The sequence below is a fragment of the Tyto alba genome, unplaced genomic scaffold, assembly GCF_018691265.1.
Source record: "Tyto alba isolate M040663 unplaced genomic scaffold, T.alba_DEE_v4.0 Super-Scaffold_27, whole genome shotgun sequence".
NCBI lineage: Eukaryota > Metazoa > Chordata > Aves > Strigiformes > Tytonidae > Tyto > Tyto alba.
The window spans coordinates 33,665,282-33,687,489 of record NW_024881301.1 but is presented as its reverse complement, the minus strand read 5'-3'; the positions used below and the strand labels follow the sequence as shown (position 1 = coordinate 33,687,489).

At 40.2% G+C, this 22,208-nt stretch overlaps 1 protein-coding gene across 1 annotated transcript; it reads right to left on the bottom strand.

The window, feature by feature from the left end:
* Window positions 1-6,722: 6,722 nt before the first annotated feature.
* On the bottom strand, window positions 6,723-21,963 carry LOC104356347 (3-oxo-5-alpha-steroid 4-dehydrogenase 1). The gene is made up of 5 exons (XM_042798248.1): window positions 21,602-21,963; window positions 19,335-19,501; window positions 13,864-13,965; window positions 11,521-11,671; window positions 6,723-7,874 (listed from the first exon to the last, which is right to left on the bottom strand). Exons 1-5 carry the CDS (start codon window positions 21,922-21,924, stop codon window positions 7,808-7,810), a joined length of 810 nt encoding a protein of 269 aa, XP_042654182.1. The 5' UTR covers window positions 21,925-21,963; the 3' UTR covers window positions 6,723-7,807.
* Between the last annotated feature and the right edge of the window lie 245 nt (window positions 21,964-22,208).

The window sequence follows — 22,208 nt, the reverse complement described above, 5'->3', positions numbered from 1 at the left end:
ATGTTCAGCATTCAGCCAAAAACGTCTGGCCGAAAATGCCCAACATTTGATGCTCAGCTGAAAACGACCAGCTGAAATCTCGCAATGTTTGATGCTTGGCCTAAAGCGGCTGGTCAAAAACAACTGACGTTTGAAAGGTCGGCCAAAAATGCCCAAAGTTCAACGCTTGGACAAGAAGGCCTGACGTTACAACACTCGGCCAAAAACGACTGGCCGAAAATGCCTGACGTTCAAAGCTTTGCAGAAAAAGACTGGCCGAAAATGTCCAATGTTCAACGCTTGGCTGAAAACACCCAACGAACCAACGTTCAACGCTCAGACAAAAAAGACCAGCCGAAAATGCCCGACATTCAACACTCAGCCAAAAATGCCCGATGTTCAACACTCAGCCGAAAACACCCAGTGTTCGATGCTCGGCTGAAAACGCCTGACGTTTCATGCTCGGCTGAAAATGACTGGCCAAAAATGCCCAACGTTCAGCACTCGGCTGAAAATGCCTGACTTTCAACGCTCGGCCAAAAACGACCGGCCGAAAACACCCAATGTTTGACACTTGGCTGAAAATGACAACATTTGAGAGTGTAAGGAGTCCTCCCTCTAAGGAAGGAGCTGCAGAGATGACTTGTGATGAACAGACCACAAGCCCCATTCCCTGATCCCCTTCAATGCTCATAAGGAGAAGATAGAGCAAATTTGGAGTGACGTTGGGCCCAGGAAGAAGGGAGGGGCAGTGGGAATGTGTTTGAAGATTTGTTGTTATTTCTCATTATCCTCCTTTGACTTGACTGGCAATAAATCAGATTAATTTCCCCAAGTGGAGTCTCTTTTGTCCATGACAATAATTGGTGAGTGATCTCCCTGTCTTGATCTCAACCCACGAGCCTTTTGTATTTTTTCTCCCCTATCCAGTTAAGGAGGGCAGTGATAGAGTGGCTTGGTGGGCACCACAAACATGCCTAAACATTTGCCTAATCAGGAGCAAAGAACAATTTTTGACAAAATTTGATAGCAACAGGAATTATGTGTTTTATAAAAAGCTTATATATATGAGGAAGTTACAGCATAACAGCAAATGGACTGAATAGGATAAAGGAAAAAAATAGATACTTTTAACCAAGATTTTAAAGGACAGCAACTCAACAATGCAGGGAGTTGCAGGGACTAATTTACAAAGGGAAGATAAATAGGAGGAAGAAACTCTTCTACCAGCAATAGCCACATGAAATCTAATGAGGACATCAGACCGCAGCAAACAAAGTAACAAGTTGAGAACTGAGAGAATCACGTCATGGGTACAGCAATTTTGAACACAGCCTGACTTTTTTATATCTAGTTCTATTAGAAAGTGGACTGACCATTTAAAAAACAAACAAATGGGTAAACTTATAAAATAAGTGAGTTAAAACTAAAGTAATATACATACAAATCTACCTCAGCAGACTTGCTTAGTTAAAGAGATAAGCTTTAGTTTCACAAGCATGTTATTTCTGTCTGGTGACATGTGCAGGGTGAGGTGTGCTGTGTCCCAGGTGCTTCCATTCTGATCACTCCAACAGTACTTCTTCAGAGCTGTGTTAGAAGTCTTCCACCTCCACAGGCCAAATGATGTCCCTTCTCAGAAACAGCTCTGAGAGATTTAAGTGTATCTTCTGGGAGACATTGCTAAGAACATATTAGAAAGCAATGAGAAAGCTGTGCTCAATTCAACACACATGCCTCAAATAAGAAGGGCTGCTGCTACATGCTCCATGTTACACTCCTTCTTATGACTCTAAGCCATGGATCTAAAAATTATGCCCAGGAATGATGCGACAGGAATACTTCCTAGGGGATGCTTAGTGGCAATTAAACTATTAAAGCAGAAGAACCTTACCTAATTTATCTGCACCTAGAGGTCGTATTTCAAAGAGGGTTGTGAGTGTCTTGAGATGGGAATCTCTGGGTGAATGCAGGTTTAATGCATAGTGCCAGATTTTTCCCTTACTATTTTAATGACTAATGTGAAATTATCACAGCCTAATTAATCAAATATATTACCTTATCTCACTTGAAAATTAATAAAAATTATACCCTGTTCATCAAAAAAATAGTTCTCTTTTTGCTCATTAAAATATCCCAGCTCATTTTTAATTGGGCATTTAGTTTTCTGTTCATAAGACTATGCTGCTGTATGCCGTCTGCATAGCTATCCATATTTTCTAAACTACTTTTCCTGGTATTACTTTATCAGTAATGATCATATACTGTATTGTTTTACGCTAGATATCATGCTTAATCTATTAGTCTTTAGCTCTAAGGCCTGGCAAAATTTGTAAGGATTATTTGAAGCATTCCAAAGACTATTTGTACACTTGGATACTGATGTTAGTATATATTAATGACTCTGTTTTAATGCTTGAACCCTTACAGAATAATATTTGGGACTTTCAAGTCAGTTCTCCTGTTCCGGTACAGCCACCATTTTTCAAAGAGGCAGACAGAAAATAAAAGAGGAAACGTATTTGCCCTTGCAAAACATTAAAATCCTACAAATATGCATTAGTGCACTGGGCTTTTTTCATAGGGTTTCCTCCCAGGGCCACCTGCATGTTAACAAAATCCTGGCTCCACACAGCATCTGGTTTTTGGTCTCCTGCAGTAAATACAACATTTGAGGCAGGAGGGCATACCTGGAAGCCTCTCAAACAGTTCACCGATGCACTAATATGGATTAAAAAGATTGGTTCCCAACCCAATACAGCAGGACAGAGTAATAGCAGGTACCTGCAGTAGTTTCTGCTAGTTCACATTGGACAGGTCCTTATTTAGTCTTGACAGTACTGCTCAACATTTGAACTACTGATCATAGATATGATCATACAGCTCTTCCTTTTGTGGTAGGAGTTTATATCTAAGTTTGTACTGGTTTTCCCTTTCAATAGCCCAAGAGAAATGGAGCACTTCTTCCTAGAGCAGCTGGAATATGTGGCTTCACTAATGCTTCCTCTTCAGATCCAGCCACGCATGTCCTATCAGAAACTGAACAGGTAGACAGTTATTTAAAAAAAAAAAAAAAAAAAAGCTGCAAATATTAGGGAGTAGGGACAAACAACATCACTGTAGGACTCTTGCCATCACACTGGTAATGCAGTCTCTCTAGAGAAGCATTATACCAAAGGTACCAACTGTTACATAACTATTTTTTCATCTCTGTGAACAAATAACCTGTTGCTTCCACTATCTGCTTTTACACAACAAAACATAATGTAGCGGTTTTGCTTTCAAAGCAAGCATGGTAAATCAAGGAAGGGATGTACAAAGTGTACTTTTTAAGAAGCTTAATAACAAGATGCAGTTGTGCAACTCTATCAGATGCAGGCCTTGTTTTAGGCTTATCCCTTCAGTTATCTTGCAATAGAAATTCCCACAATTGCTTGCTCACGTCTTTTTGTGTGGGCACATGGACACACACATGCTGATAGACACATTGCATCAGTGCAAAAAGTGGTGCAATTTTACCCAGAGGTCTGTCTTTCTCACAGAACTGCTGATGTATATGTGAAAGGCTGCCCTGACAAGTGCAGCTATTATTGGTTAAACTTAGCAGCATAGAACAGGCTGGGAAATTCTCATACTAAATTTATTAAATTATTTAAATTAACAAACATGTTTGTTAGAGGTGTTTTTGCCAAATAGGCTGTAAAAGTTGTGGTAGGTACTCAGGATTTCTTGCCTGCTGAAAGAATACAAGTTTATGTGACAAGTCATACACTATCTTCATTCCTCAAAAAGACAATATGCTGTTGAACCACAATTAAAATGGTTGAAACAGCAGGTGCTACAGTTGTTCCAAATGAAAAGTTCACCATGGCCTAGCAGCAGAGGAGGAACCCAAACAAGTAGACTCTGCTTCTGTTAATCTTTGCTTTAACCTCAAGTGTAGAACATCTCTGGTATATACTTTGCTTTACATAATTAAGAATACATCACTACACAAATTTATCTTGTGGCTTTTAATAATTTTTTTTTTTGAGTGCATCTCGTCAAGTTCACATATGCAACTAGGTTACTCTAATACAACCGTACTACTACAGTCCTCAAGACCTCTTTGGTGATAATGAAATCTCTGGTACAAAGGCCTTGGTCAACCTCTGCAAGCTATAACAAGGATTACTAACAGAAAAAAAAAAGTATTCAAGCAAGACACCGTAAACCATATTTTATTAGTAGAGGATTTGGGGGAAATATGTAGACAGTCTGAATAGAAGTGTCTCTTAAAAATTGCTACAGATATTATACCAAATAACAAGCGCGCATGTTCTCCATCTGGAATGGGCAGAACAGAGTCCATTTCCACACTACGTATTTTCAATAAAAATTTTTCAGTATCACATTTTCAAACATAAAAATTCTGTCAAAGTTGCTGAAAGGGGAAAGGAACACAAGTGATGTAGGATGAATAAAAGGGATACTGTTTATATAAAAGGCAGTTCTAGCATTTGATCCAGTTGATTGTATGTTTTTCACCAATGTACCTTGGTCTTGAAATGCAAGAATCATAAAATCATTTAGGTTGGAAAAGACCTTTAAGATCAAGTCCAAGTGTTAACGTAATACTGCCAAGGTACTAAATCCGGTCCCTACATCTACACATCTTTTAAATATCTCCGGGGATGGTGACTCAACCACCTCCCTGGGCACTCTGTTCCAGTGCTTGACAACCCTTTTGGTGAAAATTTTTTTCCTAATATCCAATCTAAACCTCCCTGGTGTAACATGAGGCCATTTCCTCTTGTCCTAACACTTATTAGCCGGGAGAAGAGACCGATACCCACCTCATGGCAACCTCCTTTCAAGTAGTTGTAGAGCATGACATGTTCTCCCCTGAGCCTCCTTCTCTCCAGGCTAAACAACTCGGTTCCCTCAGCCACTCCTCACAAGACTTCTTCTCTAATGAACTCAAATAAATTCTGTACTTTACTTAATGTTCCAGCAATATTATGAGAATATAAAATATAAACATGCAAAGAACAAAACCTTATTCTCTCTGTTTTTTTATAATCCAATTGACTAGAATTTCTAAATGCACCGACATTCACATCCCATAGACCCTAGCTTTTACTTTTCTGTATGGGAAAGAACACAGACAAACTATAAGAGCATCACATTTCAGATCCCCACCTTGCTATACATAAACCATAAATGAACATTATGTGAGCAAAACAGCTGAACTTTTCATCAGGATAAATATTTAACAGCATAGCACCAGAGCAGAACTGAGGCATCAGTACAAATTTTCTGTGAACTTCAATAAAGACTACTGACTAGAGAGAGCTACAGCTCTTGAATATAAGGAGACACACTAAACACTAACCAGTTTCTCTCACTGTTTACTATTAAAAGAATCTTTGCCTTTTCATAAAAGGCCAAAAAGAAACAAATCAGAAAAAAAAGTGGTGGATTAGAGACTCAACTGCTGCAGCCAGATCTTTTTGGTGGTCCCGTTAGTGATTTAACAAATATTCCTAAAGATATATTAGTTCACCATAAACCATGCAAGTATTTAAACAACTTGAGTAGATAGTGCTCTTTGAATCCTGTACTTTTTCCCCTAATGCAGATTTTGATAGCTGGATTATTTAGATACCAAGATTTAAAAAACTGCCACAGGGATGTGATAGGGTTTAGAAAGATCTTGGTATATATGACTTGGTTTCTAAAATTCTCTTCAAAATATGCTTTAAGTGATCCCATTGAACTTCCATGGTCCACTAACTCTAGCATTTAGGACTCCCCATCATCCTCTTGCCAGGGAACTTCATGACTTCATCAAAACAGCTAGGATCAAATATCAAATTATAGTGTGTTAACAAAAACAAGGGAAGCCTCAATCTTCCTGTAAAACACTAGGGAAAGATGTAAACACTCAAGAAATGATTAAACAATTTGAGATGACACTGACATCAAAGGAATAGGCATTCCTATGTTCTCCCAAAGCTAGATTTTTGGGATATTCATTGAGAGCAGGATTGCTCATCCCAGTCAACATTACAAGGTGCAACTGGAAGTCTAAGGGCTTCACTGTAGGAGAAGTTATCATCACTGCAGGACTGACAGTTTCTATCCCCTCTCCTTCCACTGACTATTTGTCAATAACAATAGAATTTTTGTCACACTTATTTACACCACTGAACAAATCCTTAATAATAGCCAAGACTTCAGTGCAGTAAGTAATACATAAACAAGGCAGGAAGAAGAGGAGGAAGAAACAACTGTTAAGAAGCAGCTTGGGTTACAGAGTCCTTTTTCACTGCCCATTTCCTGAATGTACTTTTTTTAAACTATTATATAAAATTTTAAAGGTAAAGTTCATCGGGTACATTACTTTGATTACTACAGCAGTGTAACTCAACAGCAAAGACAGAATTTTGAGCTTTAAACACAGCTTACTGCAATACCATACTGGAAAAGTCAGCATCTGGAAAAATTTTATTATCAATTTGTTTTGAAGAACATAACCCAACATATACAGTGTAAACAGATCAGAAGACACATGATAGAAGCTTGATTTCCATTGACTTCCAAAGTATATTAGCAGCAGAGTTTGTGGTGTTTGAGAAGTTTTTTTTGTTTGTTTGGGTTTTTTGTTTCTTTTTTTTTTTTTATTTACTTACTGTTATTCAGCTGTTGGTTTGGGGGGTTTTGTGTTTAGGGGTTTTGATGTTCAGGTATTTTTAAAATTTTCTGTAGAATTTCTTAGATTTTTTTTTTTTTTTTTTTTAGCCATTCTAAAAAAATTCTTTAATATCACAAGGATTCAAAGGACACATATGTGCCTGAAACTTGAAAGTCAGTATGCTTGGTATCCCATCATGTTTTTGAAACCCTTCTGGAGTCCTTCAGGAGAAAAATGTAGGGGTATGAGAACTGAGATTAATAAAACAAGCAGCAGTAAAAGATTCCAGATTTTTGGAATATAAAATCATCTAGATCATTATCAACAGGAGAAGGAAGACACTTCATTTTTTTTTAAACAGCATAGTAAGCAAATTTTGTAAAAATCTTAAGTTTTTTTAAAAAGTTAGGAAACATTACACAATTGTTAACAGTTCTAGACTGGCCTAAGTATCCCAAAGAAAGAATGCCTTCCAAAAAATAGTGTTGAGTGAGAAAACATATTGAATATTAAGATAGTTATCAAATCTGAGAGGTAGACAACAATCTATTATTTGTGAAAGGTAGCACTACAATTGTTTATATAAATGGCATTAAGAATTATCTGTAGTGTCAGTACCTGTTTAAGAGTGCAAAGAAGAGGAAGAACACTGTCACCTAACAGCAAGTATTTTCATCTAGTGTCCTTGGTCTGCATCATCAGTTCTCCTGGAAATGCAGGTGAGTGGAACAAAGGAAAAAGGAAGGCAAGGAAAAAAAGTCAACCCCATTTGTGCGTGCAGGCAAATAACAGGCAGAACAACCATTGGGCTCTCAGCACAATCCTCAGGACCACATGGCTAGATAGATTGAAAGCAGCAGAAGCCTGCATAGACAGAAATCGAAGTCCTGTACATTACTTTCCATTATGTGAATTCAGACACACTACCTAATGTATTTATGATGGTGCTCCACTGTTGGAAAAGCATTTCTGCTCCTATTCACCACATCCCTCAGATTCTGAGTTTTCATTAAGAGGAAAAGCAGTAACTAATAGCAGCACTGATGCAAAGGCTTTGTCACAGTGATGATCAGAGTATGTTAACCTGCCAACACCTAACAGTGTTAGCCATTACAAAAGCATCCATTTCAAGAACGGTGTTAAAAGCACAGCTCAGTACACAAATGGGATCACAATTTTTCTGTTCTTTGGGTAGTCTTCAAATTTCTCAAGGTACCATCTGAAAAACAGACAGAAATCTGATGAGTATTGTGTCTTCAAAATACTGTCAAGGAGATTAAGTAATTGTACAATCTATTCAATTTAATCCATATATTTCCTAGCTACAAACCAAAAAAACACCTTCAGAACCCACTCTGGATAGAAAATTGCCATTAACCACAATTATCCTAATGACATCTAATCACCAAATACAACAAAACAAAGTTAATGCTGCCAGCAATGGGAAATCCAACCAACAGATGTGGCAAGAACAGCCAGGGAAGGAATAGCCTGTTGTTGCAAAATGTATGTTGTTATGCATCCTGAGTGTTTGTATTTTAGAAGGGGAAAAAAAAAATCAAAAGCATTCCAGGGGATAACATATCAAATTGTATGATGACTTCATGTGGAAGCTAGGGATACTTCACATACTGGAATGACAGTCTTGTTCTGGATAGAAACATCTTCAGTTCCAGTCAGGATCTGAATAATCAAACTAAATGTGACAAACATTACACTAGATTTACTCCTAATCCCCCTCAATGACCACCACTATTTTCAAATCCAGACAATTTTAAAATAATAAATCCATAGCACTACCAAATACTATTTGTCTGGTCACCTATGTAACAAACACATTGTTCCAATTTTGAAATATTTATTCTTTTATTAAAAAATAAAATAAAAAACAAAAAGAATCAACTTCATCTGGGATCCTCAGAGATGCAGATATTTATATAATCAATAGCTAACTACAAGATCAAAGCTGGAGTAAGCAGAGAACAAAACATGCAATGCATGATTACCTGCAGCTGTGGAATACCAGCATTACACAATTTATACTTTTCAGACATTTATTCTAAGTTTTTAAAGCTAAGCAGATGACACCAAAATATTTCTTCACTTACATGGATTTGCTCTTTTTTTTTTTTTTTTCCCTGTACCCTTCTTCCATTTTTATGCATTTTTCCTTTAGTGTAAATGACTTTAGCAACGTTTAGCTTTACATAATGCTTTCTAAGTCAGGAGCTCTGAAAGAGTGCTATGAAGGCTTATGATAGACAGAAACCAACCATGGAATTTGAGCCTGAAGAACATAATATACAAGGAGAGACTGAGGAACCTGGCATTGCTTAGTCTGATGAGGAAGAGACTAAGGGGCCCTGTTATTGATGCCTACAGGTACTAGATGGGGAGTTAAGACAATGGAGCAAAACTATGAATGAAATGCAAATTCTTGCAGCTGGAAGGCAGTGGCCCCATGTAAAAGTGCAGGCCAGAGACTGACTGGCTAGATAGCAGCTCTGCACAAAAGGACTCCGCAGATCCTGAGGGAACAGGCAGATGAAGTGGCTAAGCCACTATCCATCATATTTGAGAAGACGTGGCAGTCCAGTGAAGTTCCCGCTGACTGAAAAAGCGGAAACATAACCCCCATTTTTAAAAAGGGAAAAAAGGAAGACCTGGGAAACTACAGGCCAGTCAGTCTCACCTCTGTGCCCAGCAAGATCATGGAATGGATCCTCCTTGAAACTATGCTAGGGCACATGGAAAATAAGGAGGTGATTGGTGACAGCCAACATGGCTTTACTAAGGGAAATCATGGTTGACAAATTTTGTGACCTTCTATGATGGAGTTACAGTGCTGGTAGATAAGGGAAGAGCAATTGACATTATCTACCCTGACTTGTGCAAAGCTTTTGACTCTGACTTGTGCAACATCCTTGTCTCTAAACTGGAGAGACATGGATTTGACGGACGGACCACTCAGTGAATAAGGATTTGGCTGGCTGGTCACACTCAAAGTGTTGCGGTCAACAGCTCAGTGTCCAAGTGGAAAGCAGTGATGAGTGGCGTTCCTCAGGGGTCAGTGTTGGGATTGGTGCTCTTTAACATGTTTGTTGGTAACATGGACAGTGGGATTGAGTGCACCCTCAGCAAGTTTGCTGATGACACCAAGCTGTGCAGTGTGGTTTGAGCAACCTGGTCTAGTGGAAGGAGTCCCTGCCCATAGCAGAGGTGTTGGAACTAGATGATTGTTAAGGTCCCTTCCAACCCAAACCATTCTATGATTCTATGACATGAACATCCTGGTAGACAAGTTGAACATAAGTCAGTAATGGATCCCAGCAATGATGAAGGCTAACTGAATACTGGTCTGCTTTAACAATTATAGAGCTACCAGATCAAGGGAAGTGCTTGTTATTGTCCACTATTCAGCAGTTGAAAGCCTGCAATCTGCATTACTGCCTCCAGTTTTTGGCTTCCTGTGCAATAGAGATGCCCACAGACTGGAGAGCAATCCAGCAGATGGTCATTAAGATGACTGCATATCTGGAACATGTAAAGAGGAGAGGTTGAGGGAACTAGGCTTGTTCAGGAAGAGAAGATAAGAGGCAGATCTAATTGCAATCTTCCACTACCTACAGCAATATTAGAGAAGGCAGACTCATACCTTTCCTGAAGGCAAACAGCAAGTGGACAAATGGCAGGGGATAAGAGTTGCAACATGGAAAATTCCAAATGGATGTAAAGAAAAAACCCTCTTCCCCATAAGAATGAGAAAAATCCTGTTGCAGTGCTTTGTCAGAAGCTGAGGCCTTCACCCTTGGAGTGACTCAGAACTCACTGGATGAGGCAATCAGGTATAGCCTTGCTGTTAGCCCTGGTTGGAGCAGGTCACACCAGATGACTGGACAACCTTCAGATGCTCTTACCAATCTAAGATATTCTGCAGCTCTGCTTAGTAATAGCAGGTGACAAACCAAGGAGAGATGGTCACAGGCAACAGGATTGGAAGGTTCAGGTTGGATAGTAGGAAAAACTTGTTCACTGAGAGGGTAACACAGACCTGGAACACCCTACAAACAAGGTGCAGGAAAACCTCTGTTTCTGGAGGTTTTCAAGACACTACTAGACAGCCATGGCTGCCCTGACAGACTGTTAGCAATGGCATTTTTTTCAATCTATTTCCTCCATAAATTCATGTTTATTTCCCCTTATGCCACTAAGTTTCTGCATAAGAACCAAAGCAGGATGCTGAAAATAACCCAAGATTAAGTTGTTCAAATTCTTTTAAACATGCTATCCCTTAAAGAGAATCCTTTCAAGAAACAAGTCTTCTCAAACTATGATCCTTCTGTTAGCAGTAAAGCCACATTATGAATACAGTATATTAGCAGTCAGACTCTAATTACAGAACACTTTGTTAAATGTCATCTACAAGAATTGTTTTAACATTATCATATTGTCTACAATCAAGTGTATAGACAGAGTTGACTATAAAGCATGCCTGTTACAGAACACTTTAGAGTGATTTTCAAAACGTTAACATTATAGAAACAAGTTTGAGCTGCAAAGTATATTATATGATCAGTTAAGACAATTTTCCCAAACTTGTCTCTAATCTTTAAAGATCTGGGATTAACTATGTTAATTTAAACTTTATTTTGACCACTTCATTGTACACTGTGTGTGTTTATGTTCAGTACTATCCCATTGAAATTCTGCAGTGCTGAATACTCAGAGTATTCTCTATCATATTCTCCACTGCATTAGCAGAGTCTTTCACAAGACTTGCTCTGCCACATACCTATGGGATGAAGCACAATTTGTGAAATTAAGTGTGGCAGAGACAACAGAAATTATAAGACACGAACACTTACTGGTGGTGTTGTTTTGCCCTTGAACCCAAGATGAAAAGTGTACACAGCGCAAATGCAAGGCTTTCAGTGGTGCAGCAGGCAAGGGCAAACCCAAACCATTCCAGTATCTCTCCAAAAAAGTTGGCTCCACTGACGTACTCAAACATTCCTCCTGAAAGCAGAACAGAGTTATTTTAAAAGCACTTTAATAATCAAGGAGATCTCCAATGCTATCTTTTACTGTAAGTCAAATAAGAGCTATAACACCAATATCTCTATATAATTTTTAAAGGCAGTGGAGGCAGTGTTTTTCAGTTCAAGCTGTATTATGAAGGATCACTTCAGACCTCATGCTAAGACAGACCTTCTCCAGCTCCATTCTTCCTCTTTAAATCATGAAAGATAAGCAGACTTACCAGTATCAGAAGTGAGCTCATGCCTCTGTAAATAATTACTTAACAATTATATCAATCTGGCTCTTTGATCATAAATTAAAACTTTTTAAAATATGTAAAAATAGAAAATATGTTCCCCTTTAGGAGTCCCAGAAAATACCCATAGGGTTAGTTAGCACACAATGTTCAATTTCTTTAAGTACTTCAGAAATTAACTTAATTATGAACAATATTATTATTGTTAATTAAAGTTCCTAATTTACCCTCTAGCTTAAGATGTGTTGCCCTTTTTTTCCCCAATCCCGTCAGGTCTACTGCTTCAGCCCTGACACTCAGTAAAAGAAGTAATTGGCAGTCTGCGTTAAATGTGTTTTAGAGCCAATTATGCATAAACAAGCAGTACTCACCTGCTGGGAATTTTATAAAATAAGAACTTTCACCCTAATTCCAAAGTTAGTGTACAAATTGATAACATCTCAGTATGTGCTTTACCAGTAGGACTAAACAAACAAGTATTTGCCAAGTGTAATAAAGGACATCTTTTGACTTTGCTTTAATTTCTTTGCTTTTGTGACAAAAGAAGAGCAGAATTCTAGCACTTAAACTGGATAAGCAATATCAGAAAGGCCAACTCTTCCTGATCATGCAGCAAATAACATCTTATATCCTTTGGAATCTTTTTGTACACTGGATATAGTGCAGTATGTTCATATTAATTTTTCATATGGGCACTTGGATTTACATCTGTTAAAATTATAAAGTTTCCTTCTTGGTGAAAAATAACCATCTACTGCCTTATATAACTAGTTCTCCCAGTTTCACTCTTAAAAAAAATCTCACTAAAACCAAGAGAGAGCACCAACTAAAGGAAAAACTTAGAGCAACATCACAATTCAGAGGTAATTATTATTTTTCTGCTCTCACTGAGTGTAATATACCTGGAAGAGTTTAATGTTTCCAAAAGTGTCAATAAACCTTAACATTTCAGTAGGCTCCATAAGAAGTTTTTTCATATTCTCCATTTTCCCATGAAGGCCAGCATTTATAATGCCTAACTTCCTTTGGTTTTCTGTCCTCTTTTCCCTGTGTCTCCCTACCTCAGTAGCTGTTGCTCTCCGGTTACCAAAGATCCCTCCCTCTTCAGATGTGAGGCAACATAAGATGGGTCAGCCACACACAGTTGCTGAGTACTTTCTGCCTTCCCCCTTGTGCCCCCAAACGGGGATGATAAATTGGGTGGTCTTTCTTCACCCACTTGCTGATTCTCATAGAAGCTGTAGAATGCTATGTTACATTTTTACCACTTTCTAAAAATACAGCCAAATTCGGTCAAGAAACTCAAAGACTTGCACGACCCATGTGATATCATGAAACAGATCCCTTAGAATACTTGGCGTAAGAGAAAAAAAAACTTAAAATGTTTCCCACACTATGAAATCACTTTGATGTAGAGAAAAAATTGCTATTTCCAGTTTCCTTTTATATCACAAATCACTATCTCCCCTAAAATACACCAAGCTTTAGAAGGTCACCTTTACACAGAATCATTTTAGGTTGGAAGGACCTCTTGAGATCACCTAGTCCAAATGCCCCCTGGCTCAAGCAGAGTCAGCTAGAGCAGGTTGCCCAGCACCATTTCCAGACTGGTTCTGAGTATCTCTACAGATGGAGACTCTACAACCTCTCTCTGAGCAACCTGTTCCAGTGTTTGACCACCCTCACTGCAAAAAATGTGTCCAGATGTAACTTCATATGTTTGAATTCTGTGCTCAGTGCCTCTGGTCCTCTCACTGGGCATCACCGAGAAAAGCCTAGCTCCTTTCTTCATTCCCTCCCCCATCATGTATTTATACACATCAGTAAGATCCCCCTGAGCCTTCTCTGCTCCAGGCTGAACAGTCCCAGCTCTCTACCTCTCCTCATACAAGATGCTTACTTTACTATATAAATTTCTGTAACATTTACTCACCTCTTGGTATCTTGTAACCGGTTTCCCCTGGTTTTCTCAGATTTCTAAGAATATGATCAGAATGAATATTGATTGCCATGCCAATCAACCACCCTATAAAACCTGAAGACAAAATATTTAAAATACTATCTTTAATACACTGAGCCAAAGTGCTTGTCCAGAAAACAAACTACAGTCATATATCATGTATTATCTCAAAGCAGTAGTAATGTAAACAGTATAAGCAATCCTGGTGAGATCCTGCACAATCCCAGACCCACATTGAGCTCTTCAGTCAGAAGAGCTCACAGTAATCAACAGGTCTCTAGACAGGAATAGTACTGTAAGTATAAAGTTTATTCTTATGTTGCTAGACTTACATAAATGTATGCATATATACAGACATAATGTGTGTATTTCCCTAAATTCCACACTGAAAAACAAATACATTAAAATTTTAAACACTGAAAGAAACAGACATTGTCATTCCTGCCAGAAGGACATATCTTAGTCCCACCCCCTTTTTTTCTTTTTAACTGACAGTATACCAGATTTTCCACAGCAGACTTCCATGCAATAAAAGGAATAACAACATTGTGAAGGAATTCATGCAGCATTTACTTGTGTCAATCATCAAAATGGTTTAACCATTTATACCAGGCTTTCATAGAAATGGGGATTATTGTTGCGTTCTGCATCCTTATGTCTTGTTGCAATAACTGCAAAAAGGAATTGAGGATTGAAACTCGGTATTTTCACCCTTCCACATTGAGTCTTTGGCTACCAATGTATGTTCCCAATGTTATCTTCATCTGAAGGCAGCATTCCTTGTTACAAGGAGCAGACAAGATTCAGGTTTTAATGGTAGATCCATTGTATTGTTTCGAATCCACCTCCAAAATTATTGATTTTTATTTAAATTACCAAGAAATTGCTACTAGAAGAAAGTCACTTCACACAGCAGATAAAGAAAGCTTTGCCTTTGTGCACCCATAACTTGAGCCTTTCAGATGGTTCTCTTTCAATACAGAGAAATCCAGTAGTCTGACCATCTCAGTAAAGATACTAAGTGGATATCTAGATGTATAAGGCCATGTTGCAATACTAGTAGGTTGCCAGAGCATACTTTACCACTTTTGAAGTGAAGCTACAATGTAAGTGGAACTTGCTGTAAGTGGACCTTGCCTCTCAAACAAATCGTTAGATAGGCAGCTTTCTTCTCTCAATCCCTTGTAGGCTGCATCTGCCTAAAGGACCTAGCTGTCTGCTTCCACATGGATTAGGAAGAAATGACTGCTCTGCAGAGAAATTGAGGTTTCTGAATGAAAGCTCTCTTCATATATACTTCTATAAGTAAAAAATGTTGTTTGATTAGATTGTTACAATCTGCTTACGTGACAAAACTAGAAGAATTTAGTCCTGCGAACAAGCATGTAAATTTGCATTAGCAATCAAGGTGTATAGATGCCACATGTTAAGTGTCTTTTGTAGTAAAATTTTATCATAATCTTTTCAACTATGTATTCAATGTAATTACATCATCGTGAGATAGATTAGATCAATGTCATGAGGAATTTACAGACCAAGTCATATAATGACAGCATTCAAAACCACAGGATGAATAATTCAAATGCTGTTGAATTCTGCTTTTAGGAAAACAGACAATTTTAACTTTTTTCCTTCAAAACAGATCTCTCTCAAAACACAGAATATTGAATCCCCACTGCATCCAGCGACAAAAACAGTTTGCTTCTCTTAGCATTAGTAATTACATATCAGTTTGCTAGTTACCAGAGAAGATGAGACCACCCTGGAAAACAAGGCATGTTATGCCTACAATTAAGTCAGTCTTTTTCTCTATCCATCCAATAATTTGAAAGGAAATTTCTTAACACAGACAAATTAATTCTACTTAAGTGTAAACAATATCTCTACTAATTTATGTCAGTATTACTTGAAGTATTTACTTGAAGTAAATTACTTCAGCATGAGGAAAAGTCTATACTAGAAGTTAGAAATTTAGTATTCTTTCTATACCTGATACTTTCTCTGGAGAGGAAATTAGAAACCCTTTGATTCCTCTGAAATGCCACTATAATTGTGGATAATGTTACCTGTGCATTCTGTATTGGTAGCTATTTGTAAATTAGTATGCGAACTACTAAGAAATTTTCAGATAATGCAAGAAGACTGGAGCTTGCTTTAAGAGTGCCCAATTACTATAGAAGATTAGTTTGATTCTGTGCATTTTTACCCCTCCTACTTGAAAACCATCATGTCAGAAGGAAACAATCAAATCTCTCTTCATGGACAACAAGTCGATGAATGTAGGCTATTTTCACAGCAGCCCTCTTCAACTCAAACATCCACTTTCCCTTGAAGTACTGTATAACCATGTTCCCTGTGGGCATTGTACTTCACTGTCCTCATCCTCAGATCCTCACCATTGTCGAGTCCTAGGACTGCAGTCTACAAAGCCAAGAGCTGGTCATGCACCATGATCTGCATGACTTGGCCTCCACCACAGGGAAACATGGATATGTAGACAGGGAGGGAGCCGCAGCATACACCAGTGGATTCTCAGAACCACAGGATGCACCACACATGATGACCTCACGAGGCTATTAAACTGAAGAGGGTTTTTTCCTTCATCAGGATAAACCTAGAGATTAAGACCTTGACTCACACTAGGACAACACTTGCATAAGAAAGGCAGTAACTAGGTCTATATCACCACATGACCTAGTTCAACAGAATAGCATTGTTGCACCAGCATCCTGTTCACCCTCACCCATACAGAATCTCACACAAAAAGACCTACTCTCGTTCTGCAGGCTATTTCAGAGTCACAGTATGATAACTGCTCTCTGGTTCACCTCCCCACTCCAGGTTTCAAGAATATGCAGTGCAAGGTAATGTATAGAATCAACAGGAGGCCAGTTTCTACAGCTGCGCTGAAAGTATCTGGTAGACACTTCAGGTGAACCAGTGCCTCATCTCAGATTGTGTAGTTAGTCTTTCCAAGAAGGCACAAGATCATCTGGAGCATCTAAATGACTACAGATAATAGGAGAGATATTGAATGACTCACATTCCTTGATCATGAGACCATATCCAGATACAGACAATGCCCTCTGTTCTGTGTAGAGGGCAGAGGTGGCATGTGTGCTTGGTTGCCCAACTGCCAGATAAGAAGCCTCATGAAGCAGACTAGGTGCTGATGTTCTATCACCTGCATCTTCTGAGTCACAGGTGGTGCTGCTGTGAAGAAAAGTGTTTTGATACACAGGAGGTTAGCCACTGAATGGGGAATTAAAGGAATAAGGAAAGACATTTGGCATACTGCAGAAGGTTTGATGAAGATAAAGCAAGCAAAGGAAGGAAGGAGTTTCCAACTAGAAGTGCAGACAGATTAGGAAAGAACACAAGGATGAATCACACAGGTGCATATGCCTCCCTGTTTGTAGCATTCACCACTTCAGCGTATCATGGGTTGTCTTGGTAAACTCACAAGCATCCTATTGGCACACATGTGTAAGGTACATGCTGAAAGATTATGAAGTTGTTCCACATTGGAATGGAAGCTCATGATTTTATCAAGTGCTGTACTGCATTTAAAGCCAAACATTTCCATTTCCTCTGAAAACAGATAAGTTCACTGCTCTGAACTAAACCAACACACAGTCCAGAGAAACCATGAGGGAATGACGTCAGAACTGTATCGCTGCTCCAAATCAATTGCTGCTCTAGAACTAAGCTATTGCTTTCCTAGAACTAACTCCTAAACATCTGAAAATACAATCACTATACTAAGGCTCCAGACAGAGGACACATCATTTGTTTGAAACTTCCCACTGTGATCGTTATCAGCCTCACTTCTCTAAGCTTCTGTCTTCACTGCAAATTTATCTCATTTCAGCTTCCAACTATTAAACCTTGTTTGGCTGCTACTTGTAGATAATCTCCCATTTCTCTTCCACATGTAACTTCATATAGACTGAAGAAATATCTTGTTAGCCTTCAGCAAATATGCTTTCTTGCTATTGTTATTTTCTAATCTTCTACTCAACTTTTTTTTTTTTTAGTCATTTTAAACAGAGACTTAAAGACAGACAGATGCATTTGAAGAACTAGAACACTGCTCCTGACTCATTATTTGTTTACAGTATTGAGATATCTTTTAATTAAGTTACTAAACTGGGACACCAGAAATAAGGCCTACATTGCACCTCTCTTCAACAGTTTTGATCAACAGATCTTTTAATCAGTTTTTTTGTTGGATCCAAGTTTAAGGACACAGGAATTCAAAAGTACCAAGAGAATTTCAAGTCTATCCAAGTGCCTAGCGCCCACTGAAGTCATTCCCTTGTACCTCAATCTCTCCATTTCAGAGAGCAAGCAGTACTGCCTCCTAATCTTGGCAAGATAATCTATTTCGATTTAAATTTCTTCAATCTTATAGTCATGACAGCATTTAGACAGAGTAGTCCTCTATTGTCATCTGCAACAACACTGTCATAAAGAGAAAAACTTCTTATTCTTGCTGTAAAAGGCTTGAGAAATCAGAAACACTGGCTTGCTCTGGCTCCAGAATAACAAGAACAACTGGGTCAGATCAAGGATCCACACAGCACAGTATTCTGCCTTTGACTGATAAGGCAAAAAATTCTGGTTTATCTTCAGATCAAAAAAATCTTTCTGTAAAGATTTCCTTGGAAAATGATATGACATTTTCGACAGCAGGCAAAAGTAGATGCCCAGGAAATAAAAAAATAGGGCAAAGACACTACTTTGTCACTAAACATCTTATGCTTTTAATCATATTCACAGCTTCAAGTATAAATGTAACCTCACTTCCTGATACGAGTGAGCGATCAACCCTGCCATCCCCTTCCTTGTGGGCCAGTTTTGTTCTCTGACAAAGCCTGTTCCTGTTACAAGGGTGGGTGGGATGGTGCATGTGTGTGTATGCCCATGTAAATAACCGATCACCAAGGACTTCTGGCACTAGAAGTGATATCTTGGTATTTAGCAGCCTACCCTTACTGGATTTTTACTCAATTAACTTGTTCACTTCTGTTTGACCACATACATACCTTAAGTACCTAAAACATCAAGAAACATGGGATTTCAGTTTAATCTACACATTATGTGGGAAATCGTTTTGCTTGTTCTAAACCTGTATGCTGCTGGTTCCATTTAAGGCCTCAGGTTCCTATACTGAAAAAAAATACATGACCCATACTTACTTTGGTGTTAAAGAATAAAGATGAGTCAGCTCATCTAGCACTGACATTGTGGAAAGAAGTGTCAGTTCACTGTTCTAAATTCAAAAAGGTTAAAATGCTTCCAGCTACAGCAAACAAGAGAATTAACTACAAGAAAAGTTGTAAAATGGGATTGAAGACACTATAAAATTATAATAAAAAATAAAAAGCTGTGAAGACAAAGGAAAACTACACCTAATGTTCTCATAACATGTTTTAACTCACCTGTAATGAAACGTGGATCTTTTAACCAGCCTGGAGGGTATTTTGCATAGTTGCTTAAGCTTCGGCCTTGCAAGTATCCATTGTAAACACAGAACAGAAGTGCTAGCACAAAAGTGAAAAACGGTGTTGGTTTTCCTTCCCGGATCAGAAGAGGAAATATGAGTGCCCTGTAGTGAACGAAAGGGAAAGAAAATTTGTAGCATTAACAAACATAAAAGATAATTTTGATGTTCAAAACTGTAATCCATAGTCTGCATTATCCTGCTTTTCAAATTCTCAGCAGACTCTTTGATCCCAGTTCAGAAGATAATTATGCTTGCTTTACTACTTAAAGGTTAACTTTGTTGCCTAATTGGAATTACAAGATCAGCCCTCTCTCCCCTTAAGATGGAAATTTTGAACTTTGTATCCAAGGCAATTACTTTTAATTAAACCAGAGCAGCAAAGACAACTGTTGTTAAGCACAACATATTTTTGTCCTCCTTTGGTCCTAAATCCTTGGTAGTATCATCAAGCTTTATGAAATGAGCCAGGTCTCACAATCCCTACACCAAATCCACCAGCACCTTCAGTGGGGAAAATCAATCCCCTTGAAATTAATGCAACTGAGTTCAGCTTCCTCCTTGCCCTGAAAGTCACTTAAAAACATTAATTGATTTGCCTTGACAATCTTGGTCTAACCTATGATACCTGTTAAAATGTGACAAAGTCACAACTGCCATCCCATTTGGGAAAGGAACCCTGATTCCCAGATTACTTGAATAAACAAACATGCTCTAAACAAACAAACAAACAAAAAAAAGCAGGTGAATGTTTTTGTGCTCTGTCCCATGTCACATGCCAACTCCCAATCACCTACCAATTTAATTACAATCTATGATTTAGGAGCAGGACTACTGAAACCTGAGCAATGACCACATGGTTTTTAGCTGCCAAGGGACTACTGCTTTAAAGGAGCATTTCCAGAGGAAGCAAAACCATAACAGCTTTCAAGAAAGCATGACAAATTCATTAATATGATTATTTAAAGCCCCACTACATTACACCAAACAGAATTGGCTAACAGAGGTCTCTTCCAGTCTACATTCACCTACAGAACAGTCCCTCAGTCCGGCAACAGCAATAAGCAACTAGAAAAAAGGAACTGCAGTACAGATCAGCTTTCTGTACAAACCTCTGCTTCTCATTTCCTAGCTTTTCCCATAAGATCCCATGCTTAAGCTAATCCCTTTACTCTTAAAAATGCAAAAAGAGGAAGTAAAGACACACTCCCGGGTTTGCAAAGCTGGTCACCCACCAGGTAGCCGTACTTTGCGTTGCTCTCAGCTGTGAGGATGTGGAATACTGTCGGTCAAAAGCACCAGCCTCTTGCAATAAGCATGGGAAAACAACTGCATATCAGCCACACGCTCGGCTTAAAATCAGCCTGACAAATCTATCTCTGCTGTATTAGTATGGTGACAAAATTACTTGTGGAGTAACACCAGTAATTATTGCCAGTGACTAGAAGGAAAGAGCAAAATCTTGTGTGAGCTCCAGCTAAGCTGCCTTCACCTGTGCAGTTTTACGAAATACCCAGATACCATTGACTACACGGCAACACCCAACACTCAGTCCCAGCTTTCCTCATGTTTTAATCAATCACGGAATATGCTGAGCTGGAAGGGATCCACAAGAGTGATCGAGTCCAACTCCCGAAATGAACACTTGTGTTGAAAGACATAATCGGAAAATAGCTGCTGTTCCACAAAACTAAGAAGTTGTATCAGGATCCAGAGCTGCACTTTCCTTGCTGGAACATTATGTACTTAAGGTTATCTGATCAAGTCGTTGCTTAAACGGGAACCGTCCCAAGAGCCACGGCTGTAGGGTACGGATGACACCGCACGCAGCCCCAAACGCTCCGTTTCGACGCCGACTCTGAAAGGCGCCGCGGCACCCCACCGCACCCCGCGCACCGGCAAAACAAAGCGGCAAGCCCCGCGCCGCCACAACGACCTGCCCGGCTCGCCTAGGAACGTGGAACGTCTGCGCGGAAAAAAAGACCTCGGCGATTAGCACGCTCAGCAACAAACGCTAAGGAAGAGCAGAGAACCCCGGATCCCCGCCGCCGGTCACTTCCCTCAAGCCTGGCCCCGAGCTGCGCTTCTCCGGCCGCCCCGGGCGAGCGGGACCTGCAGCCGGGCGCCGCGGGGACATGCACCCACCCACCCACACCCACGCCCACCCACCCACACCCACACCCCCCCCCACCCACACCCCCGCACCTGTGCACGTAGTGCAGGACGAAGCACCCCAGCAGCAGGCGGTTAGGCCAGGCGGCGGCGACCTCCCCGCCGCAGGCGCCAAGCCCCAGCGGGATGAGGAGGGCGGGCAGCTCCTGCAGCGCCCAGGCGGGCCGGGCGGGCAGCAGCCAGCCGAAGCGCCGCGAGGAGTACCGGCCGTAGGGCATGGGGATGAAGAGGAGCAGGGTGGCGGAGGCGGCGCCCAGCGCCACCAGTCCCCAGGAGAGCAGCTCCAGCAGCCGCCGCTCCTCCGGGCCCGCCGCCCGCCGCCAGAACCCGCACGCGCCGCCGCCATCGTCCCCCATCCCGCACCGCAGGCGAGCGAGCGCCCGCGCGCGCGCCCCACCGCCTCCATTCAGCGGCCGGCCGCCGGCACGCCCGCCGCCACCGCCCAATCGGCGCCTTGGGGCGGGGCCTGAGCTGCTGCGCTCCCCCCCAAACCCCGCTCCGGTTGGTGGCGCCGCCGCCGGCCGGAGAAGCGCTCCCGAGTGGAAGTTCCACCGCGCCGGGGCGGCGCCGCGACGCGAAGTAGCGTAGCGTAGCGTAGCGTAGCGTAGCGTAGCGTAGCGTAGCGTAACGTAACGTAACG

Bases quoted from the DNA above. Each gene is read 5' to 3' on its own strand.
- LOC104356347 (XM_042798248.1), bottom strand. From the start codon at position 21,924: ATGGGGGACGATGGCGGCGGCGCGTGCGGGTTCTGGCGGCGGGCGGCG. The intron at 13,966-19,334 runs GTGAGTTAAAAC...TTTTGTCTTCAG, and splicing joins AGATCCACGTTTCATTACAG to GTTTTATAGGGTGGTTGATT. The intron at 7,875-11,520 runs GTAAGTGTTCGT...TCTGTTTTTCAG, and splicing joins AGGGCAAAACAACACCACCA to ATGGTACCTTGAGAAATTTG.